The 19,080-nt window shown below is 41.4% G+C and overlaps 3 protein-coding genes and 1 long non-coding RNA gene across 4 annotated transcripts; 2 read left to right on the top strand and 2 right to left on the bottom strand.

Moving 5' to 3' along the window:
* The first annotated feature begins 119 nt into the window (after positions 1 to 119).
* On the top strand, positions 120 to 2,514 carry Pp4-19C (protein phosphatase 19C). Its single transcript, XM_043425637.1, has 7 exons — positions 120 to 226; positions 325 to 380; positions 999 to 1,163; positions 1,247 to 1,399; positions 1,479 to 1,730; positions 1,819 to 2,057; positions 2,139 to 2,514. Exons 3-7 carry the CDS (start codon positions 1,014 to 1,016, stop codon positions 2,266 to 2,268), a joined length of 924 nt encoding a protein of 307 aa, XP_043281572.1. The 5' UTR covers positions 120 to 226; positions 325 to 380; positions 999 to 1,013; the 3' UTR covers positions 2,269 to 2,514.
* A 259-nt stretch (positions 2,515 to 2,773) lies between these two features.
* On the bottom strand, positions 2,774 to 5,945 carry LOC122414398 (uncharacterized). Its single transcript, XR_006261755.1, has 2 exons — positions 4,851 to 5,945; positions 2,774 to 4,673 (listed from the first exon to the last, which is right to left on the bottom strand). It is a non-coding gene; the product is annotated as an uncharacterized lncRNA (long non-coding RNA).
* Positions 5,946 to 8,871: 2,926 nt separating this feature from the next.
* Tpst (tyrosylprotein sulfotransferase) lies at positions 8,872 to 17,634 on the bottom strand. The gene is made up of 8 exons (XM_043426961.1): positions 17,231 to 17,634; positions 11,851 to 12,119; positions 10,891 to 11,021; positions 10,605 to 10,713; positions 10,318 to 10,512; positions 9,906 to 10,159; positions 9,492 to 9,689; positions 8,872 to 9,405 (listed from the first exon to the last, which is right to left on the bottom strand). Exons 2-8 carry the CDS (start codon positions 11,995 to 11,997, stop codon positions 9,303 to 9,305), a joined length of 1,137 nt encoding a protein of 378 aa, XP_043282896.1. The 5' UTR covers positions 11,998 to 12,119; positions 17,231 to 17,634; the 3' UTR covers positions 8,872 to 9,302.
* Positions 17,635 to 18,399: 765 nt separating this feature from the next.
* On the top strand, positions 18,400 to 19,056 carry LOC122415106 (MKRN2 opposite strand protein). The gene has a single exon (XM_043426963.1). It carries the CDS (start codon positions 18,400 to 18,402, stop codon positions 19,054 to 19,056), a length of 657 nt encoding a protein of 218 aa, XP_043282898.1.
* The last annotated feature ends 24 nt before the right edge of the window (positions 19,057 to 19,080 follow it).

Below are 19,080 nucleotides of genomic sequence, written 5' to 3'. Positions count from 1 at the left end.
ATATATCAATAATAGTTGGGCACGCACACTCGTCCGTGTCGTTCCCCAATGTAGTTTTGCGAAAAGGTCGAAGATTTTCATAACATTCTGTCAGTTACTATATAGATGGCGTTTGCAATTTGGAAAAATGCCAATATGGAATGCTCGAGCTGAGTCCTCTCACGTTCATGGTTCTTGTCGTTCTTGATTCCCTATGGTTTCTCCGTTGCTGCCCGATTGTGGTAGGGTGAGTGTGGTGTTGAACTCTATTCTGACGATTCTGTTTTTGTGGTCACCCTCGTGAATGTACATTTACAAAGGTACAACTTTATTCACAAAATTAAGGTAGCTGGCTCAGCGCCGGTGATACAGTTCAAAGTCTTTTGGGTTTTACATTGCACGTAAGTATGCACTTTTCTTCGCATCATAAATCGAATCAACAAGACCATGAACTATCAAAAATAAACTATTCCAATCAGCGATTTTTTTTCCCTTTCGGTAAAATAAATAAAAGCTCTGTCGTTGACATAAATTGTATGAACATTTTTAGAATACAAATGTTTGTGTATTATATTTCATTTTTTTTGGTAATTTTTAAATTACTCGAAACCTAACCTACAAACCCAACAACACTTCCGAAATCCGTTGTACTTTATCGTCCTTGGTTCAAATAATTCTCTGACACGATAAGCTAATGTCACGGTTTTAGAATTACGAGGTTACATTGCAGTTTACTTACAGTCCATGCTTGTTGTTTAAGCTCGTTCCTCTCAGTCTTTCTCTCAAAAGTTAGACGTTTTCATACTAATACTAACAAATTGAACACGATTTTAACGCTAGACTCCTACAACGAAGTAATTAGTAACCCCTCGCTTTTAACTGAAAAACCGTAATTTTTACATTTTTTTTCGAAAAACTTTTTATGTACAAGGAAGTAAATTTGGATTTGAAGTTTTTTAAAACATGTAAATGACTCGTGATTAGCACCTAAACGATCATTGACTCTTTTTGCTCTAAAGGAAAATTTGGATACAATGACGGACTCCAGTGATTTGGATCGGCAGATAGAGCAGCTTAAAAAATGTGAGATTATCAAGGAAGCCGAAGTCAAGGCATTATGTGCCAAAGCACGAGAAATTCTTATCGAAGAAAGTAATGTTCAGCGTATAGATTCACCAGTCACTGTGAGTATCGAGTCGTCGGAGGTATTTGAACTTGACTTTTCCTCCTCCGAGTTTCAAGGTTTAAAAATATTTTCGAATTGTAGGTTTGCGGTGACATTCATGGGCAGTTTTACGATTTAAAAGAATTATTCAAAGTAGGAGGAGATGTCCCTGAAACGAATTACCTGTTCATGGGTGATTTCGTTGACAGAGGATTCTACAGCGTCGAAACGTTTCTTCTTCTTTTGGCCCTGAAGGTAGGTGAACCATAAATTCAGTTATTAATCAATTTTTTTCTTGTTACTGAATTGGAGCAATATTCATTCTCTAATGCAGGTTCGTTATCCCGACCGAATAACTTTAATACGTGGGAACCATGAATCCAGACAAATTACCCAGGTTTATGGATTTTATGACGAATGTCTTCGCAAATACGGTAGCATCACGGTTTGGCGATACTGCACGGAAATATTCGACTATTTATCACTCTCCGCCATTATCGATGGGAAAATATTTTGTGTGCATGGTGGATTATCTCCCAGTATTCAGACACTCGATCAAATTCGAACAATCGATAGGAAACAAGAAGTAAGAATTTCAAAACCAGATTTTTAGCAGTCACATTGTTCATACTAGCGTACAAAATATAAGAAAATTTTTAAATTACATCATTTAGGTTCCCCACGACGGACCAATGTGCGATCTCCTGTGGTCAGACCCCGAGGACACTCAAGGATGGGGCGTTTCTCCAAGAGGAGCTGGGTATTTGTTCGGGAGTGACGTTGTCGCCCAATTCAATTCTGCAAATGATATCGATATGATATGCCGAGCTCATCAATTAGTGATGGAAGGATACAAATGGCATTTTAATGAAACAGTTTTAACCGTGTGGTCGGCGCCGAATTATTGCTACAGGTATGAGATCATTAGTGTGTGAAAAAAAAACATTGAAAATGAAAAAACATGCTGATACTAATGAACCATTAATTTTCGCAGATGTGGCAACGTCGCAGCAATTTTAGAACTCAATGAACACCTTCAGAGGGATTTTACGATATTCGAAGCAGCGCCACAAGAGAGCAGAGGAATACCGAGTAAAAAGCCGCAAGCAGATTATTTTTTGTAAACATCGTCGTTATTAATCAGTTCCATAACATTAAAAGTAATTTCAGTAAGTTCCCGGCGTTACTTTCGTTTTTGTCCTACTGTTTTATAGTTTTTTTTTTTCGTTTCTTTTTCAATTGACGCAATCATATAACACGATGCATTTATAGGCTATTGTAAATGACTGAAGTAATTACATGCAACCCGACTCGTATGTGGCTGTAAAAAAAGGAAAAAAATACAATTCCGAATGATTGAATACCCTAAACTGATGCGGCTTTTTCAATTAATCCTGAAGTCCTCTAATTTTTTTAAAAGTCTAAACTTTTTGGGTCTTTTGCAAAAAATCATCTCCCGATGTTAATCTTTGACCGCGACAACGCTAATGACAAAAACGAAGTGAGAATGGGGAGTTGAAAATGATACGTGGCTCGCATTACACTGTGCAGTGCAAAGTTTTTGTTATCAGTCTTGTTTGTCAATTGCATCGCTTATAAAGACATTTAGACTTAATGAAAACCTTGCAGTTTAATAGTAAAATAATTTATTTTCGCAGAACGATTGACGATAGCACTATCGCCGACATTTATAATACTGTACATACGAGTGTTCTTTTTAAAACCTCATCGAACATACACGCAGACACGCATTCATTGATATTAAGAATTTCGTTCAAACGAAAAATTTGACGAAACGTTTGTATTTTTTTTTTCTCTTTTAATTCCGTATACGGATGTTCAGAAGAGTAGTTCAATTAAAATTATCGATCAAGCTCTGTTCCGTCGTCGACAGGACTCGTAGAGATATAGACATAGATTAAATATAATAATAAAAGAACAACAACAACAACAACTATTACAGACTTCTTGTCTCAGACGCTAGGATGTTAAAATAAAGATTTTTCTCACATTTCATCATACATTTTATAATAACGGGGGAAAACGCTGGGAAGGTCGGTATTGTATACCGGTGGCTTTCTTGAGGCTCCCAAATAAAGAGTTGAAAAGTGAAAAAGTGCAAATAGTAGATCAAAATTAGTGGTTAAGAAGATTCGGAATCACGGATTTAGTGAGTGGAAATGTACATCATAGTTGGTAAAGGTGCGACATAACTGAATATATTAGCTGAAAACAAAATCAAGAGTGAGGTTAGGAACAGCGCGGTCTAACATGGTCGGGAGAAGAAGCGGCACACGCAGCGGCAAGTCCGACACGAAAATTAAGGATAACTTACACAATAAAAACGGATCACAACGCAAACAATCAGAAATCTAAAGTTATCTTACGAGATGAAGCATTCGTGTCGGACCTCTCGAAAGTTCTTAAAATATTTCGAGGCCTCACATCAGACACGTAAAAAAAATAAAGATTGATTACGCAGAGATTTAAGGAAATCTTGGAAAGATTCCAAGAAAACAATGAAGAAAACTGAAATAGAAAATGAATAACTGGAAATTGAAAATGAAGCTTTAAAGGCATGACGCTAAACGGACGTTATAATTCGGACAGTAAAGGGGAATTTACGTTTTGGGGTAAAAGCAATACAACAATAGACTAGGCCTGGACAAATAGGGCCGATCTGATATTTCCTTATCCGCGGTTCTAGAGGTTACAACTCAAACACTTAGATGATGGAACTCTGAACAAGCTGATAGATACAGTGATCGGTTATCTCAATTGTTATACAAAATATCAACAGATAGCAACATAGAATCTCTGAAGCAATTAAATCTGCAGTAGCGCGAGAACTAAACATGTTTCATAAAATTAAAAAAAAACAAGGATTTAGCCGTAACAAACTCTGGTTCAACAAAGAATACCGTTCAAAGAAAACCAGCACCAACCAAGCGTATCGCAAATGGAAAATGTTCGAAAAACCCGATACATCTGATAGATTACACACAAGCAAGAAAAGATTATATTCAACTCATCAAAACCAAGAAAAAAGAATTCATAAAAGAAAGACAACAAGCTATGTCAAATGCTGGAAATGCACTTTTTGGTCGACTTTTAAACGTTTTAAACTGAGAAATTTTAAACCTTGCCCTATCTCGGATGAAGACTGGCAGAAATTCTATGACGACCTTTTGCCCCTTAGAGAACCGACGCAGACAGGAATTTTTTAGAAACTAGAGTCCCGATTCCAGATGATGAAATTACAGTTGACGAGGTTTTAAAGGTATCGAGCAAAGCAAAAGTAAGAAAAGCCCCAGGTCCAGATTCGATCGCAACAGAATTTTATAAAGCACTACCAATAACGACGAAGTGGCTGATAAAGATAATTGCTCTAATTGACAAAATTTTAGGCAACAGCAAACATACCGACAGGATGTGCAGAATCTGAAATAGTCACGTTTCATAAAAAAGGTGACGCCGCAACGACCCGTTAAATTATAGAGGAATAACCCTAGCAAATTCAACAGCAAACCTCTTGGGGATATTACGATATCTGTGGCCCCAAGTTTTGGCCATGTAGTCTTCATATTTGGCCCGAAATAAGACTTTTTTAAAGAGTAAAAAAAATCGAAATTCGGCTTTTAAGGGGGTGAAATATAAAGACTACATAGTCAAAACTTGGGGCCACAGATATCGTAATACTGCCAACCTCTTCACCACGATAATTGCTAAAAGACTTAATTCATGGTGCGAAAAATTCGACATCTTACCCGAGGCTCAAGCAGCGTTTCGACCCAGGCGATCCTGTGACGATAATACATTCGTACTCAATATTTAAATTGGCCTAGCACTGTCCCAACCGAGAGGTAAACTATACGCAGCCTTTGTGGATTTTAAGCGCACTTTCGACTCAGTGATGCACGGAGTTTTATGGGATAAGTTGCACAGAGCTGGATTCAGCACAAAAATAATCCGTACACTCCAACTTTTACACAGCGGCCTCCTTCAGGATTAGAATCAATGAAATAAAAAAAATCTAATGTTATAGAAACTACGGCTGGAGTTTTACAGGGAGGTCCCGCAAGCCCAGCGTTGTTTTCCCCGCTGCTAACAGATATCGAAAGTTTTTTCCAAGCCCACGGTCATAAGAGAATCAAAGAAAACATGGAGATTTTGCTTTTTACAAACGATCTAATATTATTGTCGCGAGATGTATTAAATCTCCAGAGAAAACTAGATACTCTAGGAATATATTGTGAAGAAAATAGTCTGGTCGTAAATTAATATAAAACCAAAGTTATGATTTATAAGAAAGCTGGTCGAACGAAGAAAATACGCCGGATCAAATATATGAAGCTTGCAAAGAAACTATATCTAAAACGAGAATAGCACTAGGAGTGATTTGGCGGATTGTGGCCAAAATGAACGACTGCGGGAAGCAAGGAAAAAACTGCTGAGCGTTGTAGACTCAACGTTACTGCATGGATCAAATATTTGGGGCCTCAAACAGGTTACATGGTTAGATTAGAAACCGGTAACTCCGCGGTCACACAATTGTTATTGAAAAGAACTCTAATCTTCCTAATGAAAATCCTGAAAATGTCCTCACACCGATACCCGAGAGTTTGCCTGAACCAGTTAGTAGCTTTACATGTGTCGGAAAATAATAGGCCAAAGTACAACTGGTTCACGAGCCTTAAGACGATGGATCAGTCGGTAATCACACCTCGAATTTTTGAAATTGAACCTCTTTGACATCGTTCGTCCGATTAAATTAATAAAAATGTCATCGTACGCAGCACGATCGCAAAAATCCGATGACATTTTTATTTTTTGGATCGGACGAACGATGTGGAAAAATTTCCTTTTCAAAATTTACAGCTATCTCTCTCGCACTCACCGTTGTGATTACCGACTGATCCATCATCTTAAGATGATGGATTTTGAAAAGGAAATTTTTCCACATCGTTCGTCTGATCGAAAAAAATAAAAATGTCATCGGATTTTTGCGATCGTGCTGTGTACGATGACATTTTTATTATTTTAATCGGACGAACGATGTCAAAGAGTTTCAATTTCAAAAATTCGAGGTGTGATTACCGACTGATCCATCATCTTAAGAGTATGGATCAGTCGACTAACCTCACTTGGAATTTTCGAAATCGAAATTCTTTGAGACAGTTTGATCGATTAAAAAAAGGCTCTGTCAGCCTATGCAGAACGATGGCAAAAATCGACTGACAGAGCCTTTTTTTAATCGGTCAAACTGTCTCAAAGAATTTCGATTTCGATATTTGCAACTATCTCTCTCGCACTCACGGTTGCGATATACCAACTGATAGATGATGGATCAGTCGGTAATCACAACCGTGAGTGCGAGAGAGATAGCTGCAAATTTTGAAAAGGATATTTTTCCACATCGTTCGTCTGATCGAAAAAATAAAAATGTCATCGGATTTTTGCAATCGTGCTGCGTACGATGTCGAAGAGTTTCAATTTCAAAAATTCGAGGTGTGATTACCGACTGATCCATCATCTTAATGAGAGCTGCTGACTAAAATATATATGCGGTCAGAGCCTTACGCTCATCATACTCATCGATTTATAAACAATAACTGAAGCAACTTAACGTACTTCAAACGGAAGACTACCTTAAAGCTAGGCTTCCTCTTGCACTTCTGAGAATAATCGTTCAAATTAAACTTGATGGACTTAGAAGAACAAGCATTAAATATAAGTCGTATAAGTACGAATTGAAAGACAATCAGACGTGTCCAGTATGTAAGATTCAAGAAGACGACACTCTGGCACACATGCTAGTCAGCTGCCCACGTTTTGAGCCTATTCGAAACCACTATCTTGGGACTACAGACTTTCCTGATATGGTTGTAGAGCTGAGCATCGAAAATGCTCGAAAGTTGGTATATTTTATCGTAGAGGCATGCAAATTAAGGGCTTCCGCCAAAGCAAACTAATAATGATAAGAACATAGATAAGCATACTAGATAAATAATTTTCTTTTCTTTTTTTTTGTAAAAAGAAAACACAACCTCTTAACTAATTATATTCTAATAAGTTATATACCTGCAAGCAAATTAATAAACTAACTACAATAACGCTGCTGCTGCTGCTCTTTTTCTCTTCATGCTCACGAGATTCAATGGTTCATCTATAAAATATATTGCGAATTAAATGAACGCGGGATTCTAGAGGAGCGCAACGAAGAGAAAAATAACGGAGTCAAGCCGCGACGACTATTGTACAACCTCGGTACGAAGTGGTCAGCGATAAGTACAAAATTTTTGAAATTCATCATTGATCGAGGCTCTAATAATCCTGTAAATGCAACAGTCGTACGTTCGATTTAAAAATTCTATCATGGTTTTTTTTATGTGATAAAAGTATTTCACATTGATCCTGTTCGGAAGAAGAACATCTCGCGCCAAAACAGCGGCGCCAAGAAAACGTACTGCTTCTATTTTCGTCTTCTGCATGCTCGTTGACCCTGTCGAAAAAACGCTTCAACACGAAATACGACGAAAAAAGCAGTTAACGATGAAACTCTTGGTCGTTTAGTAAAATCGTTATATTAACTTGTGTGCGGCTTTGTCACATTTTTCCCCAGACAACGTCCATTGTTGTCCCTGCAACGGACAACAATGGACAGCAGTCCTTTTATTTTTGCATGGTAAATGATAGAGCCGCGTCAGCTAAACGACACCCACGATCCAAATCCACTGAGAAATCGGTGTTTCTAAATTTCGTTCTTTCGACGAGCGTCTTTCTCGGATTGTTTTTGACACTTTGTGGCGCCGATGGTTGATCCAAACCAACTCGAGCTTAAAAAAGTGACAAACACCTCAAAACAGTTCCAAATTTCTCCACCTGATCAAAGCGCCAAACCACAAAAGCAGTCAAAGCTCAACCAAACCAATATTTCAAAAAAGAAAAAAATTAGAGAATGAACGCAAGAGTGTTCGAGCGAAATGCCACAAGTGCTTGTCGAATGGTGCAATTTACGACGGTACGTGCATCTAATGTTGTCACAAAAAGTGTGGCAAATGGCGCCTGAACTCGACATTCAGTATTCAGCCGAAGTAGCGAAAATGCGGAACTGCACCGGGAATCGCGATCCGATGAGAATAATTCCAACAGGTAGGCGTTTTCTTTCTGACCGGTGTCCATTGTTGACCCTGCAACGGACGACAATGGACGTTGTCCAGGGAAAAATATGACAAAGCTGCACAGAAGTCAAAATAACGTTTTTACTAAACGACCAATAGTTTCGTCGTTAACTGCTTTTTTCATCGTATTTTTTGGCAGGGTCAACAAGCAGAAGTCGTCTGTATCGCAAGACGAAGAATTCGGGTCGCGATTCTTCGTGTAGTTCCACATTTCCGGTACTTTGGCCGAATCCTGAATGACGAAGAGAGGAAAGAATCGAATCGAAATGTTCGATCGGCTGCGTCGTCTGGGCGCGGCCGGATAGTTTTCCATGGTTGCCAGCCATGGTCGATGTGAATCCCAAACACCCAAGTTTTGTCGGTTACGAGGAGCCTCTAAGGTCCCGACACGAAATCGCGTCACCGATTTCTCAGCGGATTTGGATCGAGGGTGCCGTTTAGTCGACGCGGCTCCATCATTTACCATTTTTCAAAGATTGGAAAAATTCAGGTGCGCCGTTCGATTGGCTCGGGAGTTTGAGCGTAAAAAAAGCCATCAATGAGCAATGGAGCCCGAAATATGTCATTATTTTTCTCCTCCCAACCGGGTTGTTCAAAAGTGTATGATGCAATGTCGATTAGCACAACTGATTAGAACTTTTGGTGGACGATAAAATAAAGTCCGTCGTCTTCTTCATGGTTCGATGACCTTTCACTGATCCTGTTCCAAGTTGGTTCGCAGTCTTTTCCCATTTATCAGTTAAATCGGATATGGTAGGGTTCGGAACTTAGAACAAGAATTCAACAGTGCCGTTGTAGAAAAAAGAGGACTTTGTGGTCGAAGCAGCGGGCGACGGGGCTTAGCGATCATCGTAACGAGCAAAGCGACGAGACACCACAATGTCAAATACGTTGCGTTATACATCATCGTAATTGTACACATTAGAGTTGTGCATTTGCAAGTTGTGTTTATCAACGCGAGGGTCGCCCCGGAGGGGTCACGCGTTCGTCGTTTCTTCCTCCGTGCTTATCGGCAACGGTTTTTCTTGAAGAGCCAACTCTCTCGCTTTCTCAACCCACATGTCGCCTTCTGCCATCACTCTGGAAAATTAACCAAAATACAAATTAATAGTCGAGTCCAAATAACCAGGAGAAAAGACCGACAAGGAAAAAAATGATCGCTTTACCGCCTCGTGTTGTCGCTGACGAGAGAATCCGCGGGACCGTAAACGGGTGGATTCGCGTACGGATCGTAGCCAAGGACCAACAGCATGGGCGCCAGTTCGCTCATATCGGAAACTTCGGCTTGCGGTATGTGCCCTGCCCATTTGGTCAATGCCTCCAAATTCACTGGTTTGATAACCTGGTCCGAGGATCTTTCAAGTCTGAAACAGTGCACTTCGTTTCAGAATTCCGAATCGAAATTTCGTCAATTATCAGATGAAAATTGGACTTTAATCATTCCGACGAATTTTTCCCCCCCAAGTTCGTTTCTCTCCCCTCGATCCAACGGTCGAATCATTTACTTGCGACTTTTTTTCAGAGAGAATCTAGTCCGAAAGCCTGAAAAATAGTGCGATCAACGAAAAAGCGTGTCTCACTTGCTGAGTGGCACGCCACCGGGTTTGTTGATGAATTCCTCGTGATGCAGCACCGCCTCGTTCCAAGGTACGTCGAGAAAGAGCAGAATTTTTTCCATCCACTCTCGGGGATGAAGGACCAATTGTTCGTAGCGCACCATCAGGCACTTATCGGAGCCAACTTCCTTGCACTGCTCGTGCATCGCCGATATCGCGTTGTTCCATTTGATGAGACACTGTCGGTAGGAGGTCAGATCGAATCCCGTGATGGTAACCTGGGAAGATTCGATAGAGTGAAAAATGAGGCTACGGCACGTGCTATTTTCAGCGAGTAATCATTCGATCGATTTCTACACTCGTCGAACAAACCTCGACAAATTCGTGCCTCATCATTTTTTCAATCGCTCCCATAACTGCGGTCGAATTCTCCTACCTTTCGAGAAATAATCGAGTGAACAGTGGCACGTCCATCGCGAACCATGAACAAAAATTTAGCGTTGGGAAAGAGATCCAGAATGTAAGAGCCCATTTTCAGAGTAAGAGGATCTTTGTTGCACAGCCGGGGCGCAGGTTCTCCGTGCCTAGCTATTATTTCCAGACAGAACGCCGCGATCGCGCTGTCCATTACCTTGCAAACGAGAACTTCTTGTTGTATATTTTATCCGACAGAAGTAACGAGAATCGATCCATCTCCAAACTTTGCAACAATTCCTGACTGACCTCTTTAGAGATTCCTGCTTCGATCAATCTCACAGATTCTTTCTCGGATTTGAGCCAGTGCGTTCTCATCTGCAAAATTCTCGGTATCACCCTCGTCTCTTGGCCGCATCTGTAACACCAAATCAACGTCGATTATTGTCCCCGAATTCCTCGAGCTTTAAATTCAAAATCGATGTTTTTTCACACATTTCGTATTCGACATTTGTGTCTTCTGTCAAAACCGCAATATTTTTTATAGCTTTTCCAAATCTACGATTATTTCATTCTACAATTCATTTTTACATACCTGATTTCCGGGTGGGCGTCGAGCATGGCCCTCATCAGAGTGGTACCCGACCTCGGTACGCCGCCAATGAATATCAGAGGCATATTTCGGTCGTACCCGTACGTCTTGTGGTCTGGGCCAACAACAAATTTCTGGAGAAAATAAATCACGAAAATGTATTCTTCGAAGATAATATTTTCCTCAATACCGAGTTCGGCTCAAAGTTAACAATTTTTTAAAATCTCAGTTTCCATTTTGTCACGTTGATTTATCAGGGATATTTTAAACTGTGCTACATCAAAATCATTCGACTTGGTGGACTGCCTTGGCACGTAATAAAAAAATTTGAAAAAACTCATAACTTCACGGAGAGAAAATTTCACTAAAAACTGCTATGCTGCCATAGAAGTAGGCTTCTATATCGGTAATATTTATTAATTCTTACGAACATACATAGTAATTTTTTGTGAAGCGACTCGATATGAAAATTGACGAGTGATGTCAAAATAAATACATCGGTACACAGTTATTTACTAAAAAAGTAAATTTCTAAACACTTTGGCGTATGATCGATGCTTGTGCTCGAGCTCCTCAAATTTTGCTAAGTTCAACTGTAAATTTCAATTGTGAAAACAGTACTAAGTATAGCAAAACGGCATAATAATTCTACTTGACAGTTCATCATCGAGTCAACATAAATTTTACGTTTCCTTAGTGAACTATGTTACAGCAAAATACGCAATTTATAAATTTTCATTCAGAATTTACTTGGAAATAACAATATTTTTGGTGAAAACCTTCAAAATGGGCGATAAAGAACCCCGATACCATGGCAGCGCAGTAATTTTTACAATTTTTTTCTCTCCGTGTTCGAGGCTCCATAGACGTTTCCGTTCGAAATTCCTTTTCTCGAAAACTCGATAAAATAAGTTTGTTAAGAGGCAAAGAAAAAGTTAGATTTCCAGTCGAGCGAATTCTCACCTCTTTGGCGACCATGACCGAGCTCGGAGGTTCTTTCGCGGAGCGGCAAATGATGCCAAGTTGGTAGAGAGCGAAAAATACTGCGAAGGCGAGGAAGCATATGATGGGAGCTCTGCGGCTGCCGCCGCGAGGCGAGAGAAAAGACATTTCGGTCCAAGTTTCGACGGGGGCAGTAAAATAGCCGCTGTGATTCGTCGCCGCTCTCGTGATTCGATCGACGTCGGGAGTCGGTCGTCGCGACAATTCAATCGGACACTAAGTCATCCTTCCTGAAACAGATAGGAGAAAATATAAACGTTATTGATGATCGATGGTCGGTGGAAGCGATAAATTTTCGCCGCCGCCCCCCCCCCCCCCCCCATTACACGCCCCCGGGCTCGAAATTAATTAATCAAAAGGGAGCTGGGCACTAGTTCGTGAATTAATAATCGTCACATCGGTCGCGGAAGGTTTCATATCGGAAACAACCGCGATGGACGAGGCCGGGCCCGGGGAGGGAGGAATAAAGTCATTTGTCGCTCGGATGAGGACGATTCCGACTCCGGGGACACTGTTGTCGCCCACCCTTTCAACCCATCTCGAGTTCATCCCCGCAGCGACACGGAGACTGCTGTATATGTCATCGGCGAAATGAGAATCGCACTCTATTTTCTCTGTCCCTGGCCCTTTGTCTCTCTCGGTTCTCTGGTTTAGCGAGACTGCACCGAGGAATATATGGAGCGGACGAGATCACGTGTCTCAAAGGATTTTTCACAGGATGCGGAAATCCTTCTGAGGTAGTTTGGGCGGTTTCAAAGTTCACGTGGTTTGAATATGATTATTAAAATGTTCTCTTTTATTTTATTTAATATCCGGGTCTGGTAGATCGGCGATATTTTATTGTGATCATTTCGTTGGTTAGACTTTCCGAAGCGGTGCCAAATTGGACTGATGAATAGTAATGCGGGATCGCGGGGCGCGCGCGAGGCTGAGTTTGGCGGTGTAAAAATTCGCACTGTTACGAGATGGTGAAAGGAGTGAAAAATGTTTCCGGTTCGTTCTCTCGAATTTCGCGAATAGCCGAAGTTACGTTTGCTGATTTTATATATAAATGGATATTTGAAACGGTGCCAAAGAAAAATTGACAGTTGTTTTTTCGTCGCTGGAACACGTCGATGTTAAAATGGTGAAGGAGATGAAAAAAGAGAAAAAATTTCGTTGGGATTCGAACGATGCGAAGAACTTCAACCGTATTTTTCTCCTTTCTTTTCTTTCTCCATCTTTGTCCTGCTGCTTTGTTTTGTTTTGTTTTTTTATTCTTTCTTTACTCGCTATTCTCACTCCCCTCCGCGCTCCGCGAGCCTGATCGACCTTTTCTCTCTACCCCTGCCTGCCGTTCCGTTTGCCTATACAGCGTTTGTATACGTATCGCGAGGGAGAGGGAGGGAGTACGCTTTCGACAAAAAAGCAGCAGCGCCCCAATCGGATGCGAGGGAGGAATAAAAGAGGCAACAAAACGGAGGTCGAGTACGCGGGTTCCTCCCTGGAGAGCGCCACGGTAATTGGACGCGCGTGTTGTTACGCGTCCGATTATATTTTTACGTGCGCTAGAAAAGTGCCGGTTTCGCTTCGCTCGCTCTGCGTCCACATTTTCGGAACGCTCCCGCCTAATTTCACGTTTATTTTCGCCGGAAATGCACTCTCGCTAGTGAAAAAAGGAAAGTATTAACTCGAAAGCGGCCGAGAAATAAGCTCGAATTCGATTATCGCCGGGCTTAACCTGCAAAACAACCAAAACCTATTTCGTATCATCGAATTTTTTCCATTAACCGCTCCACAGCATTACCGCCACCTTTTTCCTCCCCCCTCCAACCCCCTCGCCGTCGCAGCAGCCTCCAGCGACTCCGCCCATCCACTCCGGCTTTTCAACACGATCGTAAAACTCCTCTAGGATCCCTCGGCTCTTCGTGTCGCACCTCTAACCCGCGGCACGGTACGTACCTCCCTCTATACAGCTATATCCACTTGTATGGCGTGCTAATCTCCGAGACGTTCTCATTAACGAGACTAGATGCAATTTTCCAAGGTTCGCCCTCTGCGCTGCTACGCGTCACTGTTCAATTTGCAGCTTGATCGATCACCAGACACCCCTTAAAGCGATCTATCAGTCGTATATAGCCCCGGCCGAAATCCGGTCGCACACTTTCCTTCGATAGAGTCGAATACTCGAGAAAAATCAACGTCACTCGATGGGCGCTTGTCACTGGATAAATGTGACTTATTTTTTATCGAAATTTCGGGGTTTTTTGGGGAAAAGTGAAAATCCAATGGGCAGCTCTTTGCCTCCGGGACGATCGAAAAAATTTCTTCAAAAAGGGCTTTCGACTCGGGATCTCAACAGTGACCTCGAGTGCTGGACTCGTTCGAGGTTATGTCGTAAAACTTTTTTTGCCTGAAACGATCTGACTTGTTTGGGAACATGGCACGTTTCCGGCAGCTTTCGAAGGGGGACGGAACGAGAAAAATTCAAGAACATTCGAATTCACATTCTTGAAACTTTGGCAGAATCTTCGAACGCTTTCAATATCGTTGCAGAGCCTTCGAAACACGGGAAAAGTCGATAGAAAATTTTGTTCATTCGCTCGAAAAAAGATTTTCAAATGACGACAAATTTTCCTGTATTTTTTATCTTGACAAGTGTCGATACGTCCTCGACATGATTACAGCTTCGTAAGTTTTCTATTATCGTTAAATTATTTTACCACTAACGTTCGTAGATACTGTTAAAACCCATCTGACTGAACTGTTCGGAATGACAGATAATGGCGAAAATTTTTCATAATTTCGTACCTTAGAAATGGATAAAAAATTGACTCCTTCAAATAAACGGTTGATATTACGAGGCAAAACAACCGACAATTAGGGACACGAGGGAAAAAATATTATTAGCGTTATCTGTCATGAAACGACAACTTATTTAGCACAGCCGTTGTAGAGAGAATTTTGAGCTACGAAAAAGTTGGAATTATTTCGACTTCGCTGATATTTATCGACTTCGGTTCATAAAAATGTACAAACAGCACGTTGAAATAAGTGAGAGGTTTTTTAGAGGACTGCGTGACTAAAAAAATTTCGAAACCGAACTCCATGTGTGCCTAAGAGTCGATTTCCACATTTGTCATCCGTTTTAGTCGACTCTATTAGCGTAGAATTGAAAATGCGGACAATCGAAGATCACAAAGAGTGTTTGACGCACAGCACCGAGCCGCGTCCGCGGCTATTGATGTGTGCTCAAGTTTTGATATTTATCGGTCGTGCTTCTGTCACATTTTTCTTGGTTCCATTCACACGTCATTAAAAAAAAAATTAGTTGAAACCCGAATATTTTTCTCATGCGTTTATACTCACTCGAAGAAGCGTTTGTTCACTGGAATATCAGGAGTTCAGTCGTTTTTATGATTCTTCGTGAAATTATTTTATGACTTCTTCAAAACTCCGCAAAAAAGCGTTCGAAAATGTGGTATTAACGGTCGTATCGATTTTTGCGAAAATTATACCATTTTTTCGTATCGAATTATACGTAGAAAAATTATTGCTAAAAATGCACTGTAAAATCGAATTTTCGGGGTTATTTTTCGATGGACGATATCAAATGAAAAACTAGCATAATAACGAGGATTAAAAAAAAAGGTCGATCGTGCACTAGAAACCGGGACATTTCTCGGTAATTGGTTCGAAGACTCTTTCCGACGATTCTAAAGTTCCAAGATTTCGTTTTTGTGACGGTGCGCGAATGTTCTGGGAAGGCGCGCTAGTCGGCGGAGGAGTTCGGTACTGTTCGTCACCGGTCGCGAAAACTGTCATGGCGTTGTAAAAATATTGTTGTATGCGAGCGTATTTGGATCGTCATTGTGCCTCGAAATGTAGGAAAATAATGAAAAATAAATGCAGCACTGGATTGTGGTTCAGCTCGGAGTGAATTTTCGTTGTCGGATTTATATAGGCGAGCGTGTTCGATGTCAAAAGTGTAACCGAGCGTGACGCGAGAACTGTTAGGTTAGCGTGCACGCCGGCGCTTCGATTCGCGGTTACACGGATTACATGTTTTTTCTTTTTCAAGTCGAATAAATACTAATTGAGGATGAACGAGAAACCTACTTACGGGGTATGAAGCTTCGCACGGAAATTAAGGTCCCGCGCGCGCCAGCGACGGTTTTTTCTTCACGCGGATCGATCCGCATCCTCGAAACTATGAAAAAGCTCTGGCATTTCGATCATCTAGTCCGAAGGGTAAGGGACAACGAGCCATAAAAAAGCCATCAATTATGAGAGTAATTTCTCGAGAGCAGCGACTGCCGAGGAGCCGTGGGCGGGGGCGGGGGCGTGAGAAGTGGCTGACGATGAATATAATTATCGAATGAGCGGCAACGGCCAGTGGTTTCGCGGTCGGCGCCTAGCCGGGACGAGCTTACTGCGAAAACAACGAAGGGGAGAGAACTCCGCGTGGTCGCGATCGAGATGTTGATTCATAGCGGCTTTAGCCCGGCTTTTTTGCCCTCGTTTTCTCTTCCCTCTCAGTTCAAGCCCGCGCTCCTTTTGTTCTCGCGGTATCGTTTGTTCGGGCGATTAATTGCTTCGCAATTGGGCAAACGTTTCAGAGGAGATGGCAGGTGCGCACGGGGTTTCGGGAGGGGGGGGGGGGGGGATAGTTGGAAAAAACTGAAAAATCTATAAAAACGAAGAAACGAGTTTGGAGATATTTTTTTCTGGCGCTTTGATCAATAACAATGAGAAAAACAACGTTGACAACGATTCAGCAATTATAGTGGGAATGATGCAACCGTTGCTGCTTTCAGCATCCCTCGAAAAGGCATCGAAGCGTGCCTCGAATAAATAATAAAAAAATGTAGACTAAAATCTCAGTAAGGGCCTAGAGAAGAGCGATAAAAAGCAAAGTTGTCGTGTATGCGCGATCCGAGGTCGTACGTGTAGGTATTACACATCGCCGAAGGGACGAGGCTGAGATCTCGCGGAAAGGGTGAACTCGCGAGTCGCCCCGAAGCTGTACATGCGTGGTATAGTCATTGACGCATCAGGTGTCAGTCACCTCTCTCGACTCTCGTCTTCGTGTTCCAAGAGACGTCACACGCACACACAGGCATGGAAAAACGAGCTTGTAGATCGAGAGAGCATTAAAAGTGAAGAGTGAGAGTTGAATCTCTCGTAGTAAAGGAGTCTCGTTTGCTTTTCAAAATCAATTGCCTCTTTATGCATTGCAATAAAAATGAAAGATTCTCGGCGAGGATCATGCTCGATCGCTTTTCACGACGCTTCGAGTTTAACGAGACACGATGGAATATTTAGTACCGCGAGATGGAAAGAATAAAAAAAAAACACTCACCAGATTAGCATTGTTTCTCACGAAGATCTCGACGATGTGCACGACCGCACGACCTTTTCTTCAACACGACCTTTTCTCCCTCGAGCCAACAGCGAATCGGTTGTTCTCCCTCAGTGTACTATCACCTTCTCTCAATTCAGTATCCTTCGTGTGAGCGACGAATTTCCACGAAAATTTACTTATGAAGAGTTAGACGCACGGTAACAAGATATTTAAGGAAAGAAACGGTGAATCAACACTCGCGCGGTCAAGCAGAAGTACAGTAATAAACTGTAGATAAATATTTCGTCGCTTGTGACAGTGGAGACTACACGGTTTTGCGGATCAGCTGCTACTGATCGTCCGCAGCCGTACTCAGTGGTGCACTCCGCTATCGTCTGCCTATCGAGCAGCGCCACTGACTGAACGCGACCACTTGCTTGGCTCCTCCACTCGCGCGATAACCGATCCCCTCCCTCGCCCTCCCACTATTCATTATTACCAAAGCACTGCACGAATCAAGCAAACGACTTCATCATCATTTCGGCTTACTCTTTTTTTCCCTGCTCACACGATTTCAGACATTTCAGACTTTGTTTACAAGTCGCTACGATAAGTACAAATGTGCTATCGGGGACTGAATTCTCATTCGCGAAAGAGATTTTGGATCGTAAACACGAAAACGACGACGATTGCCTGATATGATGACGACGGGATAGCGGGGCTTACTTTTAACCAAAAATTATTTTTTCGTCTGCTTTTTTTATACCTGTTTCAGCGATTTCCCGTTACAATCGCGTAACAGCAATAGAAAAAATTTGTTCGACATTTTTTTCGTTGCTAACGTTCGTCAAGCGATTCTGTAATTATGATAAAAGTTTCCGGGCTTTCATTTTTATTTAATTAGAATATAAAACGAAACGAGCGTACTTGCAGGTTAGCTGAATTAATGTCTGGAGTTCCGGAGTATGCTTTTCTCAGAATTCTTTTTGTCTACTTTTTAGACCTGTCTAGATGTTTTTCCGTTACGTTCGCGTGACAGCTATAAAAAAAATCGTTGGAGTTTTTTTGTATGGCTAACGGTCGACGAATGAGTCTATAATTAAAAGACAAAAGTTTCCGGTCCTGTAAATATTCGCACATAAGATCAAAAAAATAACCAGGAAAAACGTAACGTTATAGTAGGTTAGATGCGTTCTAAAGTACTTGGAGCAAATTTTGAGACGCGTTCCTCGTTCATTATGAACGGAGTTTCGTTGATATGTTATAAACATTGCAACGATAAATCGATATTTTGTAAAGAAGTTCCAATTGCATGTCCATTGTGTAAAACCGTAGTAACACGTTACGTGCTCGAACCTTTCAGAATTCCGTGTCCCTTTGCCGAAGCTTCGGGAAATCCATGCGCTCTCGTGGTTAAACCATCTTTCGGTAATTTTTTACAAGATTACAAACCTACGGACGATTTGCACATAGGGTTGACAAATTCGGTGGGCAGAATATTTGAGTTCGACGCACGTGGTTTGACGATCAACGATTTGACAAAGTGGAAAAATTGCTTGGTTATAAACACGTCGGTACCTGAATCTTGGTACTCGCGGTGGGACGAAGTACTTGAAGAATTGTGCACCGGATCAAATTGGAATTTAGTCAACTATAACCCTACTTCATACAATTGTTTTGATTTTGTTATGAACTTTTTGACACTTCTCAATTACAAGGATTTGACGTTTCTCGACAAAACAACACTGTGCAGTTCCTTCGTTTTGCCAAAGTTGCGAGACGTTCTGAGATACGTTTCTTTGTATAGGAATCTGCAATCGAACGAATATTACGTCTCTGCTTGAAATGAAAATTCTTTAAAACGCAAA

This window comes from Venturia canescens, chromosome 8 (assembly GCF_019457755.1).
Source record: "Venturia canescens isolate UGA chromosome 8, ASM1945775v1, whole genome shotgun sequence".
Lineage (NCBI taxonomy): Eukaryota > Metazoa > Arthropoda > Insecta > Hymenoptera > Ichneumonidae > Venturia > Venturia canescens.
Note: the sequence above shows the minus strand (reverse complement) of the source record. Positions and strands in the feature narration are given on the sequence as shown.